The following is a 17692-nucleotide window of genomic DNA, read 5'->3' as shown; positions in this document are numbered from 1 at the left end:
ACTGAACCTAAACACAGATTATCTTTCTAGCTACTGGCATATTACGAACCACCCCTTTATTGGCACAAGTTTGGAAAAAATAGTCATGACACAACTACTGCCAGAATTGAAAAAAAGACATCTTCTAAAAGACTGTCAGTTAGGGTTCTTCTCCCAGCGTTGCATTGAGACAGACACAATCCAGGTGGTGGATTATGCACCCCAAATCATGGACATGTGCCACTCATGTTTCCTCATCCTCCTTGACCTCTCGGATGCATTCAACACGATCGACCATGGTATCCTCCTCTGGCTCCTCATTGATAGGATGGGATCTCTGGTACTGTCCTGAATTGGTTTACCTCCTTCGTCTCGGGCAGACACCAGGCCATCCAGATGAACATGTTGCCTTCTAACTGATTCCCAGGCTCCTGCAGAGTTACCCAAGGCTCCAAACTCTCACTGATTCTTGTTAACCTTTAAATGGAGCCTCTGGGTACACTCCTTAAAGATCCCAATATAGCCATCCACTAATATGCAGTGGTTCTCACTTGCGTATGAGAGTAAAAATCCCACAGCACATCCGTCATCTCCATGGTTACCTAGCCATCATCCAGTCCTGGATGTCGACTGCCTCCCTAAAAACTTAATCCATCAAGGTTGAATTGTCCTCACCGGTCCACCCACTAAACAACAACTTGTCCAGCAATCGCTCACTGATATGCACCGAGAAGGATTTGATCCACAGGTCAGGGATTCAGCTAAATCTTACAGAAACACATAGCCAAGAATGCCCAAACAGCCTGGCTCCAAAAATCCACCCTTTGAAAAAGTATCCCTGTAATCTGTCTGCAGGACTTCCGGACTGTAAAGCAGGAGCTTGTGGTCTTGCGCATCGATGGGGAAGTGCCCTCCTGTTAGGGCTCCAAGCGGCATACTTGGCTCTCCTAAAAGCAGTCTCCCACAATGCAGCATGTCTTACTACTGGTACACGGAAATTCGACCGAATCACCCCCATCCTATGCAAATTTTATTGGCTTCTTCTCCAAACCTGCGCCTCCAACGATCTCTGCCTTAATACTAGTAAGACAGAGATCCTTCTCATTGGGACCACTATCCCTGCATTCCATCTCTTACTCTGGCCACCCGCCTTGGGTCCTCTTCCTTTGCCTTCCTGCGAGGCAAAACACCTTAGTGTCATTTTCTACTCCACTCTCTCTTTTTCTCCTCACATCATGGACGTCGCCAAGAAGTCCCACTACCAGATGCACCTCCACAAAGGGACTCTTCCCTTTCTCATTTTCCCCCAGAAGCTCACTGTTTATTTTATTGGTGATTTATATCACTCCTTAGGCCGGTCTCCTCCAGCTTCTAGGCGCTGGAGTGAGACCAGAACACATGCACCATGGTACTGTCTTGTTTCAGAGGCTAGCGCATTTCTCCTGAGCTATCCTTCTGCCCTACTTGAGCTGCTGAAATTTAAAACAAAACAATAATAGGAGAGTGTCCTCCTGCATATGGAAATCCATATTAGCTGTGGAAGTCACAGGTGAACAAAACAACAGCAAGTACACGAAAGGGTGAGAGGTGTGAGCAAGGAGAAGTGGCCAAAGGACTGGCAAGACCACATTACCGCACAGGTATTACAGTTGCCCAGTGGATCTCTGCTACATTCGGCACAATCAGCCATTGCTGGTTCTTGGTCAACAGCGCTTTGCATGCTGGGACTTGCATGCCCATATTTAAAATGGAAAAGCGGGAACTGCCCGTCCCAAAATGTAGAGTGCTGTTACCTGAAAACTTGGGACAGGCTGGAGACATGACACCTGAAAGGAGAGTACTTAGCAGCCATGAATACTGTACATTTGTCTTTCTGCATGCTCTGACAAAATGGACTGCCACATTCTTATCGGGACAGACTACTGTATAAGGAAGGCGTGTGCACAAACATGGTAATTCATAACGCGCTTAATACTCAGAGGTTTCTAAGCGCTGACCCGGATATCGAACCAGTGTTGTTCTCGTCATTTTGCTTCCAAGGCAAGCCCGTTGCCCCTGAGCTATCCTCCCAAGACATGTGTGTGACTGACCGACGTACGGTTGGCTGTTGTATTATAGAATATGCTTTATGAATCTCCTTTCCATGAGAAGAGCTGGGTGTCACATTAGTCTGTCTCCCCTTTATTTTTCAGTACACGTCTGCCTTGACCCATGATGCTGTGCTGGTCATTGCCGAGGCCTTCCGGTACCTGAGGAGGCAGCGAGTGGATGTGTCCAGGAGAGGAAGCGCCGGCGACTGCCTCGCCAACCCAGCTGTGCCCTGGAGTCAAGGGATTGACATCGAACGTGCACTCAAAATGGTAACGTCACTATGCAGGAAGCCGTAGTCACGCGTGTCACTTTGCATGCTGCAAAGCTTCATTCAGAATATGCCATTTAATGTTCCTTCCAACACACTTTTTTTGGTCTTTTTTTAAATGATAAAACAATCTATTACTCAAAAATGAACAGGAACTTATATGCACGTATTCAATTGGTAATTACGTGCATGTAAGCCTATTTCCATGTTTACAGCTTTTCAGTCTAACACCCATTGTTGTTGTGTTTAAGCAAATAGATTATTTAAATGTCGATTCACGTTGCCTGAAGAATTAACATATTCTGTCAATTCTAATTTACTAGGGCCGATGCTTCATGTTGAAATAAAACCAAGCCACGATGGATAGAAATGCTTGAGTTCCTCCAGGTAGCATTCCATGAAGTAATTTTGGAACTCCTCTCTTCCTGTAGGCAAAGCGACCCCCCCCCCTATATGTACACCAGACCTGACCCTGCACTCTAAAGGGAACAGTTCGGCCTAGACTGCTACGCACAGGAGCACGTGCATCCACCAGGCATGTCACGAGGCATCATCACTAATCTGCAGGTCGAGGCGCTGAACGTAGGCAGTCGGAAGTGCACAAAAAGCAGTAGTGGAACAACGTTCTCTAGTGGCCTTCCCTGGCTATTAGCGCCGGCGTTACCACCCAACTCGTGATGAGGCCCATGTCTAAAACCTTCGCCTGATCAAAAAAATGATCGCTTTAGCTGCACACTTGACTGACTGACCATGCAAAGAAATGTCTCTGATTTTGAAGACACTCACCTTTCAACCTATTTATCCATGACTGACAGTGCAGCATTATTGTTAAGTACTGTTATAGCATTCTCAATGATTTTGACCTTCTATACTGTGCAGCTTTTAGGGACGTTTTGTTCTATACTTTGCACTCAATATTTGATGATCTCTTTTTGTTTGTTTTGGTGTTACCCGTGTGCTAACATGATGCCTTACAGATGCTTCTGGGTGCTTTCTGAGACAGGATGAAGGCGCTATAGCAGTGAATGGCAAGGTTCGGATAGCCACAGTAAGCATAGCAAGCACGAGTTCATCCCAGGGACTTTGCTGTGCTCTCTAGTCTTAGGCTTTGTAGAGGGACACCGAGAAGACCCGAATCCCCTGAAAGCCCTATTCTATAGGCCAGTGGATGGCTGACCGGGTAAGGCACCCGCAAGGGTGGCTGTACCTCACCTTCTATGTGTCTTTCTGAGTCCACTGCTCTATGAGGGCTTTCAGGCTAGTGAGCCTTACTCTGCCTGGTTACAGTGTTACGCGGATGACACGCAACTATCATTCAGGCTACCCTCAGCCGCCTCCTCCTCCTCACTCATATCTGACTGTCTATTGTAAGAGGATTCAATTCAGCACTACAGCTAAGTTAACGCCTACTCTAGAATACTGAATGAAAACCCTTATTGATATATCTTTAGGTCCAGTTCATGCGTTCTGGATGACTACCCCTATATAACACCCCTCTCTTGGAATCCCCCTGACCCCACTGAGCCAAGAAGTAGTTCTGTTTTGCAAGTTAAAAGGGTTTATTTGATGATTTAAACAATAGATATATATATAACACTTTATAATAAATTAATAATTGAATAGCACACTTAATCTGATATGATAAAGATTGACAACAGAGAATCTGGCACTAGCACACTTCTTTATAATTACTAAGGAGTTGAGATGAAATGGATAAGGTAGCACACTGGTAAATAGGTACAGAAGGATAATGCGGTATAGAATGCTTTATAGGGTTCAAGGAAATGCAAGGTTGAATGAATGAAATGCAGTATAGAAAATACTCAATATGATTTCAACAAAACAATGTAATCACTTTTCTCTGGCTATTCACTCCCCCCCCTCTTTATGCAATGCAAGGAAATGGGAGGAAAACACACAGTTCTCAGAAATGCAATCAAATGTGATTCAGTTCAATCCCAGCAAGCTTACAGAAAACAGATAGGAGTTTTGAAAACACAGGCCCAAATGCTTTTATATGTGCTAGCAATGGATGAGAAATATGCTGGAAATGCTTTTGAATTCCCTTTCAGAGGTTCAGGGTGAGTGGTATCTAGTTAATATTAGTCCAGGCTCACACTAGCAATGATGCAGGGATAGTTAGCAGGTTAAAACGAATTTCTGGCAAATGGAAAGCAAGCAGCAGCAGTTTTTACATGTGAAGAAATTGCAAATCGCGGTAAAATTCGCAGATGCGTGTTCCGCGATTGCGGTAAAACTATAAGGGGTAGGAATGCGGTTCTTGGTGCGATTCAAAGCTACGATTCTAAGCTATCAGAGGAAAGTTACTGCAAGTCTCTAGCCCAAACGGTCGCGGAGATATGAGCGATTTAATAAAGGTCGTTTTTGGGTTTGCAAATTTCAAAAGCTCAAAATGACAAGTGCAGCTTGCAACTAGAAATGACAGGTGACAGCTAGGAGGCAGTTCTACTTAGGTTAAATAGATTGAATTAGATGAATTTAAACTAAGAGATTGGTTCTACACAGTTCTCTAGGTACTCACACTATATTCTTGAGTGAAATGGGCCTCGCCATGGATCTGGTCAGGGTTTTGGACTGGACTCTGGTCTGGTCTGGTCTCTCTGGTCTGGTCTCTTAGTACAGCACTGCTTTCTCTCTGGTCTGGTCTCTTAGTACAGGATAGATTGATGAATTTGAAGTCTGGATCTCTGGATGTTGTATGGAGGTAAGTATGGATTTTTCCGGCAGAGCGTCCCGCTGCAGATGGATTTGGAAGGTCCCTATCTGTCCTGTCTGTCTGCTTTTATGTGTTTAGAATGTGGGTGTGTTCTAGCATCACTGACCCTACCTCTCTCTCAGCTTCTAATTGGTCAAACTTCCATTTATCATTTGATTGGGGAATGAACTGTGAGTCAGAGTGATGTCATTTTACAGCCTGCAGAAAGTCCACTCCTCCTGTCAACTTACACACAAATCTAGATTTGAAACAAATACATATTTGCAGAGGTACATATTGTTTTAAAATCATATGCACCCATCATGCATTACAGGAGGTATCCCCTGTTCAAACTCTGCTCTTCCTGGGAGCTTGCATTCAGAACTGGCACATATTTCACTTTTTTACTGATTTTGCAATTTCTGACATTGACCCAACTTTACATACATGTGTGCAGGGAGTAGGGACATTAACTGATGAAGTTTCAGATTTTTAACATGCATACATTTAGAGTAATATCCACTTTTCCGCTGACACCCCCCTGAACATGCCACCGGGTCGAAAAACCTCTTAAAATGTGGGCAGAAAAATCACAAGAATTATGGTGTCATTTATAAAATTTTCACATGTCCGCTCTATGAGTTATTCATCTTTTTAAAGTTATGTTCTGGCTCCAAAGGGGTGTGGTTTCCCAGGTCACATGGTATAGAAACCAGTCTTTCCAGTTTCTGCCAAGCCAGCTTGCTCTCACAGGCAGTGCTCCTCCCAGCTCCTGCCAAGAGGAAGCTACAATTTACGACTGCGGTAATAAAAACCTTTGCCTGAGTGAAGAGGGCTTTGTTCACTCTCTTGCAGAGCACAGATAATTCAATTATCAGATAGATGGCATATCCTTAGTGTGGGCAGCAAAAGGAAGGTTGGCCTGGGAACACAGTGGTGACTCAAGTTTCCCTCCTGATGGGGGTAGTTGCCAGGCAGAATTCAGTTCCTTAAGCCAGACTTTCAGCTACTGTCATGTTATTTGTTGCTTTTTAAATTAACCTGCAATTTTACACATGCAGCTAGAATGCTGATTCTAAGTGCAAAACTATGACATTTAAACAATTGCAACCTATGTGACACTCAAAAGTAGGTCACTCAGTCAATTTGAACATTTAGATTTGTAGTGTCTTTCAGTCCAATGCAACTTAAACTGCTGAAATCCACAGCGCAGCCAGTCTTGTTATAAACCTTGTCTTATGATCTTCATTTCCCAGATTTTGTAGGCACACAAAACTCCATTCTGCCAAATGTCCGCTGGTGTTCAGTAAATATTTTGCACATATTGCAATGTTTGAAAATAGGCATTTTGACTTGCCTTCAGGGAAACAGAGTGGTTTTAAAACGCCGGCTTTTGGATAGTGGTGAGCACTGGTACTGCACCCAATTTTGGGATTTAAGAAATGAATTCCCAACAATTCTAGGTTGCATTTGGCAATCAGCATTGCCATTCCCAATGGTTTCAGACTACTGTGTGGGTAGTCCAATGGTGGTTTTAGGCAGTTTCCTTCTGTGCCCATAACATCGGCAAAAATGAATGGCAGCCTATTCTTCATGCATTTCCCTGTGCATTTTCTGGGAAGCTCTGGCCATCATGATGTTTTCATGTCAGTACTACACAGTTTTGAGGTAGGGCTAGGATGCATGGGTAAATACATCCCACAAGCCCCCCTCTTGCGATGGCCATTCGGTTTCACTGATGGGACTCGCAAGATCTGGGATGTTTCCTCATCTTCTTCCAATAGATGGCACAGTTCAGCATCTTTTCCTCCATCCGGTCGGATCGATCGGTTCTCCTCGCCGGTCCTGATGGGAATATTGGGCGGTACCCCGAGCCCGTTGCGTCTCAGCTCCCGGTCTCCGGATCGTCCTCCTTGGCCCGTCTCAAGGTTTTCTTTCTCCTAGGACGACAAAGGAAGAGCGGCAATACCTACTCATAGACTTTTTCCACCACTGTTGAGATAGTGGGGCAGCATATGCATTTCATCATAACGAAACATTACATTCTTATTTTGAAAAACAGTATGACTAAGAGACAGTTTCATACAAATCACAGTATGTTAGAGACTAGATGTGGTACGTTTTTATGATTGGAACTGAATTAGTCTGATACAGTACCCGCTAGGATTCCAGAGGATTCCTCCAGTTGTTGCAGAGTGTGCCTGGGATGGCAACATTTCAACTGGTTTATGTGGACCCACTTGTCTTCCCCCTCTGCCGAACCGCCTTTGGGGATGCGGATCTTGTAGGCCACAGGGGAGATCTTATCGACGATCTCAAAGGGTCCTTTCCATGTAGGCAAAAATTTGCGCTGCTTGGCCTGGTTCCTTTGGAAGTTGTATAGATAGACCCGGTCTCCCACCTGATATTCCTTCCTGGACGTTTTCAGGTCATAATGGGTCTTCATGCTATCAGCCGATCTTTCTAGATTCCGCTGAGCATAAGCAAAAGCATGTTGGAGGTGTTTCCTTAAATTCTCTACATACTCATGAGTAGTGGAGGCATTTATCAGTGTCTGCTCTTGGGTCCTGTAGAGCAAATGCTGCGGAAGCACCATCTTGCGCCCAGTCATCAATTCAAATGGTGACATTTTGATTGCAGATGAAGGGGTAGATCTGATAGCCATTAGGACCAGAGGCAATCGGATATCCCAACTTGGCCCAGAATCTGCCACAAACTTCTTTAATATGCTCACAATTGTCCGGTTATATCTCTCTACTGCCCCAGAAGAAGCTGGTCTATAAGCAATATGCAGCTTTCTCTTGACCCCCAGTATCTCCCACATCTTTGTCATTACTTCACTGGTGAAGTGGCTACCTCTGTCTGACTCAATCCTTTGAGGTAGACCAAAACGGGAAAAGATGTGGTTAATCATCAAGGCAGCTGCAGTTTCTGCCTTGCAATTTGGGGCTGGGAGACATTCCACCCACTTGGTAAACAAGCATGTCACAGTCAACATGTACTTATTCCCCCTAGCCGAGCGAATCACAGGGCCTACAAAGTCGATTTGTAAATCTGACCATGGCAGTGTCATTCCCCTCTTTTGTAAAGGCGCCCGGTGTGTGAGGGATGTCGGCTGAAATTGTGCACACACAAGACAACCCTTCAAATATTGGTTGAGGTCCTGGCCCATGTGTGGCCAGTATGCAACCTCTCTTAAGATTTCCAATGTTGTGTGAAACCCCCTATGACCGGCGGTGGCCGCATCATGGGCGTGACTTAACATCAGGCTTCGGAATGAGGTAGGAACCACCCACTGATCGTGGCCAGCTTTGGATTTCCTTACCAGCAAACCGTCTTGGATTCGGAACATTTTGGGACATTTCATCAACACTCTTAGGTCCTCTTTCCCAATGTAATCGGTATCCGTCAGGGGAAAGTTCTCAGGGTCCTCAAGGTGCTGGTAAAATTTACCAATAATTGGATCCCCCTTCTGAGCAGTAATCAAATCAGCATCAGGGGTCTCCTTACTCCATTGTGCAATTGAAAGGTCGTTGTGAGCATTGGTCTGGGACCTAGTGATAGCAGTGACCTGGATTTCCCCCAATAGGGACTCAATCTCAATTAGATCCCCTTGGATGGCCCCGGTTTTGGCCAGCTGATCAGCTAAGTCATTTCCAGTTTTGTCTGGTCCCTCTACTTTGGAATGACCCTTGATCTTTTTCCAATAGATGGTCATCCCATTCGATGTGACCAGATCATCAATGTTTTGGATCAACTTCCCCTGTTTCAAGGGTTTGTTGTTAGCACATAACATGCCTCTGGTTTTCCAATTAACCAGGTGCTCCACGAACCCGTTCCGTACATAATCCGAATCTGTGATTATGACCAGTTCGTGGAGTTGATGCTGGACAGCAGTGAGGATGGCATGATGCACAGCCATCAATTCTGCCACCTGACTACTTCGGGGACCAATTTTGTATCCAGCGGAGGGTTCTGGGGACTCATTCACCCATGCATTCCCTACGCCAGCCACCAGTTCTTTCTCCCCGTTGTTGTCAACATGGTAAGAGCATCCATCCACATAGACAGTGGGCATTCCCTCACACTTGTCTTCTTCAAAGACTTTGTGTGGGGAATTAAGGTATGCCTCCATGTTGTCCTTGATTTTCAGACTTTCGTCCTCGAGACAGTTTTCTCTGGCACAATCATGCAAGTCAGCCAGACCTTGCGCGAGGGGACTCTTCTTGTTTTGGCCATATCTGACCTCCACAGGAAAGCCTTGCATTGACAGAATCCAGGAAGTAATTCGGGAATTACTCACATTTCCGGCCCGGATTCTGTCACTTTGGAGATATTGCAGAGGCTGGTGTGGAGTCTCCACTATGATGTGTTCCCCCTGGATAAACGGGCGGTAATTCTTCAATGCCCACACCGTTGCCAGGAGTGCCTTCTCACAATCGTTGAATTTTTCCTCCACAGAGGATAAAGTTTTGCTCGCATAGGAGATTACTTTATTGACCTTGTCATGCTTTTGATATAATACTGCCGTCAAGCACGTATTAGAGAACCCTGTCTCCAGGAAGAACTCCTTGTTTCTGACAGGGTAAGCTAGGCAAGGCGCTTGTGAGAGGCTTCTCTTGAGTTGTCTTACTGCCTCGGATTGTTCTGGACCCCATTCCCACTTGACCCCCCCTTCAGGAGATGAATCAGGGGTCTGGTGATCTCTGCGTAGCCCTCAATGAACTTTCTGCTGTAATTAGTCAGTCCAAGGAGGCTCCTTAGTTCCCGCAGAGTTGTGGGGTCTTTCAGTTTCTGAAGTGCTTCCACTTTCTTTTCCTGGGGACAGAGGCCCTGAGGAGTAATCTCATGCCCCAAGAAATTAACACGGGTTCTACACCACTGTGCTTTCTGAAAGGAAAGTTTTGCTCCGGCGGCCCTCAACTGTGTCAGAACATAACGGATCTCCGCTATGTGTTCCTCCACAGATGAACTTTTGATGAGGACATCATCTACATAAGCCAGGTTACCCCTTGCACCCAGGTCGGGCATGGCCTTATGTAGGAAAATATTGAACTCATTACCGGAGTTAAGGTATCCGAAGGGAGTCCGGGTCCATGTGTACTGCTGGCCCCCAAAGGTAAAAGCCAGTTTGTATTGGTCCTCCCTACTGACAGGCACGGTCCAGTACCCATTGGTCAGGTCTATTGCAGTGAATACCTGTGACCCCTGGATCTGGGCCAGCCCTTGGTCAATGTAGGGCAGAGGCCATCGGGAAGTATGGACCCGTTTGTTGAGCTCTCTGAGGTCGGCACAGAGTCTCCACTGGCCGTTTGGCTTCAATATTCCCAGCACCGGATTATTGAAGGTGCTGTGGACGGGACGGATTATTCCCCGGGACTCAAGGTTCTTAATTATTTCGGTAAGGGACTCCATTGATGCGAGAGGCAAGCGATATTGCTTCACAAACACAGGAGTCATGCCAGGGTCCGTGGGGATTGTCGTTGTGTGGATGTCAGTGCGACCACAGTCATATGAGTCTACCGCAAAGAGATCTTGGAAATCCAAGAAAACTTGTTTCAACTTTTGCTTTTGTTCCAGAGTCACACAGGCATCAGCTAGGTTGACTCTCTCTTCCACCATCTGCCTGAAGCCTGGAAAGACTTCTGGTTTGGCTATTTCCGCGGCCTCCTCCAGCTGGGTGGAGAAGTCCCTGGTCAGAGTGCTGATTTGGACCGGAGGCTTCAGGTGGGAAAGGCAGCCCTCATGTACCTGGAAAATCACCTCATCCCTCCTGAAGTCACACGTCACATCTTCCTTACCATAGGGGCAGGAAGTGTACACCAGGAAGTTCCCCCCATGCCGGGTGAAAATCCTGTCTGGTGTTGTATTGTCCTCACTGTCACTGTCAACACAGTCCTTGGGGATTGGTCCTAACAGTTCATTTACAAGATCAATGGAGAAATGTCGGTCATCAACCGCCATTCCAATAATGGTGCCTGCGGCTAGAGTAACACTCTTTAAGTCGCTGTTATCCACCTCTATTGGAATGGTGTCATGTTCTAGGTTGACTAATGGAGTTGGGTTTACCCCCAACCCTTGCTGTTGGAGAGAAGCATTTAGATGTATGTAAGCATCAGGGTTTCTCAACTCTTGTCCCCTTTTAACTTTCACTTCCAGGGAGAATTGTCGAGTCCTTTCTGGGATGGTGACTTCCTCTTTAACCTGAATTTCAACTGCATAAGGTAGCAATTGAGCTGACCTAAATGCTTTTTCTGGATCATCAAAGGTCATGGGATTATCCGCTAATCGGGACCAAGCTTTGGAGTTTATTAGGTCCAAACTAATGGCAAAGCGATTGAGAATGTCACTGCCTAAGTAAAAGGCGGCAGGGACGTCTCGCACGACCCAACAATTGTGGACTATGCTCTTGTTGCCAATGGAGATTTTGAGCATACACCTGCTTGGCAGGAGATGTTTGGAATTAGGTGCTTCCAGGTCCATTTCCCATTTGTCTATCAGTTTGAAGGTGGGAATGGCTGGATCTTTTGGGAGTTGGCGGAACATGGCTTCGCTGATGAAGCTCTTACCGTTGTTCACACACACTCGAGCGAGAACAGAGTCCTTCCCATCATTTAACTGAACAGGGATGAACAACTGCTCTTCAATTTGCTGAATATCAGCCAGGCTCTGAGCTGATTTCACATCTTTCTGGACTATAGGAGTGTGAGTTTCTGATTGTGGATTAGTATAGAATCTCAGAGTGTTTCCTTCCAGCGTGGAATACCACCTTAAATTGGAAGGAAGGTTGATTTTCAGAAATAGAGAGGACCCCCCATCACCAGTCTGTTGTCCTACCGCTATTACTGTCACTTCTGGAATCTGGTTGTTCTGGAAGTGAAATTCTACTTGGTCAGATTTTTGTTCAACCATGTGGCAGGTGCCGTTTAAACTAACATGGTTAACACTCTGTTTTAATTTTATTGGTCGGCTAGTCTGGGTCCAGAGGACCTTGTTTACACAATCTATTAGGGGTGACAACCTTCTCAGGAGGTCATTCCCTAGTAAACAAGGGGTGCCCTCTGGGGTCACAACTATGACCGGGTGTTTCAACTTATGTCGCCCAATTTTAATGTCCAAGTCTGCAGTCCCCTCAACGGGAATTTCCTTCCCGTCAAAGTTCTGTAGTTGTCCCGGAAGAGAGGTGAGAGGAATTTGGTAATCCTCTCCCCTTCCTGCATTCAGTTCATCAAAGGCCCTTCTGGACAGAAGGGTAGCTTGAGATCCAGTGTCCACCAGTGCCGAGATTGTACCCTGCCCCTGTACTTGTACCGGGGCATAATATCTTCCCTCCTTCTCCTCAAGGGGGCACAGATAATGTACATTTTTGGACAACTGGTGGGCTAATTTTCTGGTTTTGGACATCGCTAGCGAAGAGATTTGGGCAGAATCTTGTGGAGAGCCTTGGGAATCTGAAAGAAAAATTTGGCAACTGGAGATCAGAGCCATTGTGGGTTCCCCTGGCTCCGGTTCTGGGCCGCCCCCCCCTTTTTGGAGGCAGTCACCAGGATGGGTTTGAACCAGGGGATTTTCTTGCTGTTGGTTCTGGGATGAGATGGTGGGCGGCGGTAGCTCAGTCTCCACATCTCCCCAGTCTGGATTTGCATCCCTAGGGACCCATTTTTCTTTGGGAGGAGTTCCCCCCTCTCTGAAGGAGAAGATCCTTTTCCCAGGATACTCTGAGGATCCCTCTCCCTCAAATTGGAAGATCTGTACCTCCTCCTCAAACTGAGTCTGTTTGGGTCTTTTGTTTCTCCTACCCCCCCTCTGCTCCTTAGGAGGCAGACTTTCAGGGGCAAGAGATTTCGTTTCCGGTTCCTGGGATTCCAGGGGCTGTTTACAAGTGAGGAAGGAAGCTTCCTCCAAGGCTTTACACCCCCCTTCCCCTTGTGCCTCCTCCCTGGGAACCGGTGAGTTATCGGGGTGCTGCCCCCGTCATTGTTCTGGAGCACCAGGTCCAGAGTTGGGTGCGTTCTGCGCCGGCATGCTGATCTGAGGGTTCTGCTGAGCCCTCAGTATGTGACCCATATCCCGCGCCATGTTTTGAACCTGGCGCTCTAACTGGGAAACCCGCTCAGGCTGATACGGGGCCCTGTTCTCTCCCCTGGGCTGATCCCGGGAAGGGTAGCTGTCCCTCCTCTGGTAATACCCCGGGTTGGGAAGATTTGGGTACCCCTCCACCCTTGGCCTCCCCTCTCCCGGATTCAGTGGTCTGGGCTCAGGGAATTGGGGAAAGAAGGATGGATGGTTTTGGGGCTGGAAGTCGGGTGGATATCTGGGGAAAAAGTCCTGCCCAGGGTTTGGTAAATTTCTGCCCTCCTGTGGGAAGTTTGGAGGGAAGTTCCCTGGGTTAGGTGCTTGTCTGGATCCCCCCCCTTGGGCTGGAGGAGTCCACACATAACCCAGGATGGGTCGATTTCCCTTGTAACGGGGACTTACATAATCAGGAGAGCGAGGGACCCCATTTGTGGGGCTGCCTCCTTGGCTCCCTGTCTGTGACTGACCCGAGGACCTCCTGGGCCTAGCATTATTAGGTGCAGGCAGGTTTTTAGGCCCCCCCATCTCCAAATCCAAAACGGGGGTGACCTTTACCTCTGCCACCTTGGCAGCAGCAGGGGTGCTGTTGGCTTTGGGGTTTTTCTGGGCATTGCTTTTATTTTCTATGGGCTTCTGCACCTCATAGATCCGGGTAGCCTGTTCAATGACCCAGTCTAAAGATCTTTTCTCATGAAAATCCCTCACAAGCTGGGTCATGATATATTTGGGCAAGGCATGGAAAAACGTATTTATAAACTCTCTACTATCTGTGCGCACCCTTCTTGTGGTCTGTGCAAAAGCACGCTTTAACTCCTGCACAAATTCTTGTGGGGCCTGATCCTCCCCACATTGCAAATCGTAGGCTGCCTTGCGAGCCTCTTGAGGATTTCTGTGAACAGAAAAATGTTTCAGGATGGCCGCCTTATAGGTGGACCATCTTAAATGATTTTGGCCCTCCAGCCCCGCAAAGAAACTGGAGTATTCCGGGGAGAAGGTCCACTTTACATATTGAATGCAGCTTTGGCTGTCCTTCAAATGGAAAGTCTCCATCATTTGTTCAAACAACTCTAAGTGCTCCCAAACAGAATACTTAGCGTTCTTATGGTAAGGCGTGATGACGCTCCTGATCGCCTTAATCTGCTTTAAGGGGTCCTTAAGCAAGGCCCTTTTTGCCTTATTGGCCTTTTTGGTTCGGGTAACCCTTGTCCATTCTTCCTCGGACTCAGAGGCACTGCTCCCAGAGGTTCCCGTCTGTTCTTCCAGGTTTTCCCGGATTCTGCGAGCCTGGGAATGGCTGGCAGAATGTGGGGACCTGGTCTCCTGTGTCCTGCGCAGTTCAGAGGAGTCTTCAGATTCCTCCTTGCTGCCAGGATTTGATGGGTACCCCCTCCACTGACCTAACTGGGCAGAGGTTTTCAGGATGCCCTTAATGGGCCTACTCTCCCGGGGTTCCCCATTGAACTGTACTGTACTTGGGTGCCCATACCCGGATGCCCACCCCTCCATTCCTGAGTGGTTCTGGCCTATGAGCCCCATACTCTTAGCTGGATAGTAATCTGCCATCCCTGTGGCCCTGTGCTCATGTGCGCCAGGGAACATGGGGGTGGCAGAGTCCAGGGACTGAGAGGTATGAGGGCCTCTGGTACTAGGGCTCCTGAGGTTATGCTCCGGAGTTTCCCTTTCCCAGCGAACCTCATCTCTATCCGCCCCTGCTCCCTGTTGCAATGCAAGAGCCTGCATTTGTGCCTTCAGTTCTTCAGTTAAGGCCTTACTGGACTCTATCAGTCTCTCCTGCATCGCTACCTGTTGTTGGAGCCTATCATTGTGTTCACAGAGGGCCTCGTTTTCCCTCTGTGCTTCCTGGTTGGTCCTGGAGAACTGGGCCAGTCTTTGCTGCAGGAGGGTTACCTCCTGAGCTGTGTCCCTATTGGCCTGCTCCTTTCTTGCTAGAGCATCCTCCACCCTCCTGGTGTGCTCTAACAAGTTCTGGTGTTCTTTTTGGAGATCACCCAGTCCCTGGTGGGCCAGGTGATTTTCTTCCATTTTTCTTTTTAAATGGCAGACTTCCTGGCCTAAGGCGTCTCTTTCCTGACTAAGAGCCTGCATTTGTGCCGCCAGGTCGTCCCTTTGCCGTTGAAGGGCACCAGCTTTTTGGCGCTCCTCATCAAACTCTGCCTGGGTATCCAGGTCTTTCAAGATCAGCTTGTTGCTCTCTACCTTCACTCTATCTAGATGACTTTGCAGGGTGGCTACCTGCTCCGTGCATGCCCTGTTAAAGTCTAATTGTTGCTCCAGCTTTTTCTGGCTCTGCAGTAAGGAGTCCAAACTGTCTTGGTGCTCCTTCTGCAGGGCCAGAAATCTGGTATCCTGGTCAGCCTTTTCCTGTTGCATTATATCCATATCCTCCTTTATTTTAGTGATGTACCGTCTGCTGTCATTTTCTGACTCCTGGCTCCTCTGCAGCCTCTGCTCAGAAGAGTCCAGATCAGATTGGGCCTTCTGTAATGCCATCTGTTGCCTATTTGCCAGATTTTGGCTTTCCGCACATCTATCCTGCATGTCTCCAACGTATAGGTACAGGTATGCTGCTATCCTGGCAATCTTATTGTGTTCCTCTTTGGCTTTAGGAGCCATATATAGTTCACTCAGGGCCACATGTAAGGGACCCTGATCTCTATATATATCTGACCCTGTTTCAGTGACCTGTTGTGTGATGGCCTGCAACCACACATCCTGGCCCTGTTCGGTCCATTCACCTCTCACAAATAGCTTATGCAAGAGGTGCTCTCTGGCTATTTTCATGTCTACTAAGGTCGTCATTCTAGAGATTGGTCTCTGTCCTGACTTACAGAAGTTAGTATTTTATTCTTGCAGAACAGAACTTTTCTTGGAGTGTCCCTTTTGAGGAATGCTTCACAGCGTAATGCAGCGTGGTGATCCGACCGGACGTATGTATCCCGTCAGTTAGCACACTGTATTAAGCTGCACAAGTGGTAAATCTAACCCAACGTCTCGGCTCGAGCCCCCAATTTGTAAGAGGATTCAATTCAGCACTACAGCTAAGTTAACGCCTAGTCTAGAATACTGAATGAAAACCCTTATTGATATATCTTTAGGTCCAGTTCATGCGTTCTGGATGACTACCCCTATATAACACCCCTCTCTTGGAATCCCCCTGACCCCACTGAGCCAAGAAGTAGTTCTGTTTTGCAAGTTAAAAGGGTTTATTTGATGATTTAAACAATAGATATATATATAACACTTTATAATAAATTAATAATTGAATAGCACACTTAATCTGATATGATAAAGATTGACAACAGAGAATCTGGCACTAGCACACTTCTTTATAATTACTAAGGAGTTGAGATGAAATGGATAAGGTAGCACACTGGTAAATAGGTACAGAAGGATAATGCGGTATAGAATGCTTTATAGGGTTCAAGGAAATGCAAGGTTGAATGAATGAAATGCAGTATAGAAAATACTCAATATGATTTCAACAAAACAATGTAATCACTTTTCTCTGGCTATTCACTCCCCCCCCTCTTTATGCAATGCAAGGAAATGGGAGGAAAACACACAGTTCTCAGAAATGCAATCAAATGTGATTCAGTTCAATCCCAGCAAGCTTACAGAAAACAGATAGGAGTTTTGAAAACACAGGCCCAAATGCTTTTATATGTGCTAGCAATGGATGAGAAATATGCTGGAAATGCTTTTGAATTCCCTTTCAGAGGTTCAGGGTGAGTGGTATCTAGTTAATATTAGTCCAGGCTCACACTAGCAATGATGCAGGGATAGTTAGCAGGTTAAAACGAATTTCTGGCAAATGGAAAGCAAGCAGCAGCAGTTTTTACATGTGAAGAAATTGCAAATCGCGGTAAAATTCGCGGATGCGTGTTCCGCGATTGCGGTAAAACTATAAGGGGTAGGAATGCGGTTCTTGGTGCGATTCAAAGCTACGATTCTAAGCTATCAGAGGAAAGTTACTGCAAGTCTCTAGCCCAAACGGTCGCGGAGATATGAGCGATTTAATAAAGGTCGTTTTTGGGTTTGCAAATTTCAAAAGCTCAAAATGACAAGTGCAGCTTGCAACTAGAAATGACAGGTGACAGCTAGGAGGCAGTTCTACTTAGGTTAAATAGATTGAATTAGATGAATTTAAACTAAGAGATTGGTTCTACACAGTTCTCTAGGTACTCACACTATATTCTTGAGTGAAATGGGCCTCGCCATGGATCTGGTCAGGGTTTTGGACTGGACTCTGGTCTGGTCTGGTCTCTCTGGTCTGGTCTCTTAGTACAGCACTGCTTTCTCTCTGGTCTGGTCTCTTAGTACAGGATAGATTGATGAATTTGAAGTCTGGATCTCTGGATGTTGTATGGAGGTAAGTATGGATTTTTCCGGCAGAGCGTCCCGCTGCAGATGGATTTGGAAGGTCCCTATCTGTCCTGTCTGTCTGCTTTTATGTGTTTAGAATGTGGGTGTGTTCTAGCATCACTGACCCTACCTCTCTCTCAGCTTCTAATTGGTCAAACTTCCATTTATCATTTGATTGG

At 46.6% G+C, this 17692-nt stretch overlaps 1 protein-coding gene across 3 annotated transcripts in view; it reads left to right on the top strand.

Moving 5' to 3' along the window:
* Positions 1–17692, top strand: part of GRIA3 (glutamate ionotropic receptor AMPA type subunit 3) — a 1487966-nt gene that overhangs the window by 929646 nt on the left and 540628 nt on the right. For all 3 annotated transcript variants that reach the window (XR_011274156.1, XM_069612673.1, XM_069612674.1), the window contains exon 7: positions 2172–2339. Coding sequence is in view for 2 of the 3 variants with exons in the window: in XM_069612673.1 (XP_069468774.1) it covers positions 2172–2339 (168 nt within the window). In the remaining variant the exon portion in view is untranslated. The remainder of the gene's footprint in view (positions 1–2171; positions 2340–17692) is intronic.

The sequence above is a fragment of the Ambystoma mexicanum genome, chromosome 5p, assembly GCF_040938575.1.
Source record: "Ambystoma mexicanum isolate Mex_15411 chromosome 5p, UKY_AmexF1_1, whole genome shotgun sequence".
Taxonomy (NCBI): domain Eukaryota; kingdom Metazoa; phylum Chordata; class Amphibia; order Caudata; family Ambystomatidae; genus Ambystoma; species Ambystoma mexicanum.
The sequence above is the reverse complement of the archived record's forward strand: the minus strand, read 5'-3'. Positions and strand labels throughout refer to the sequence as shown.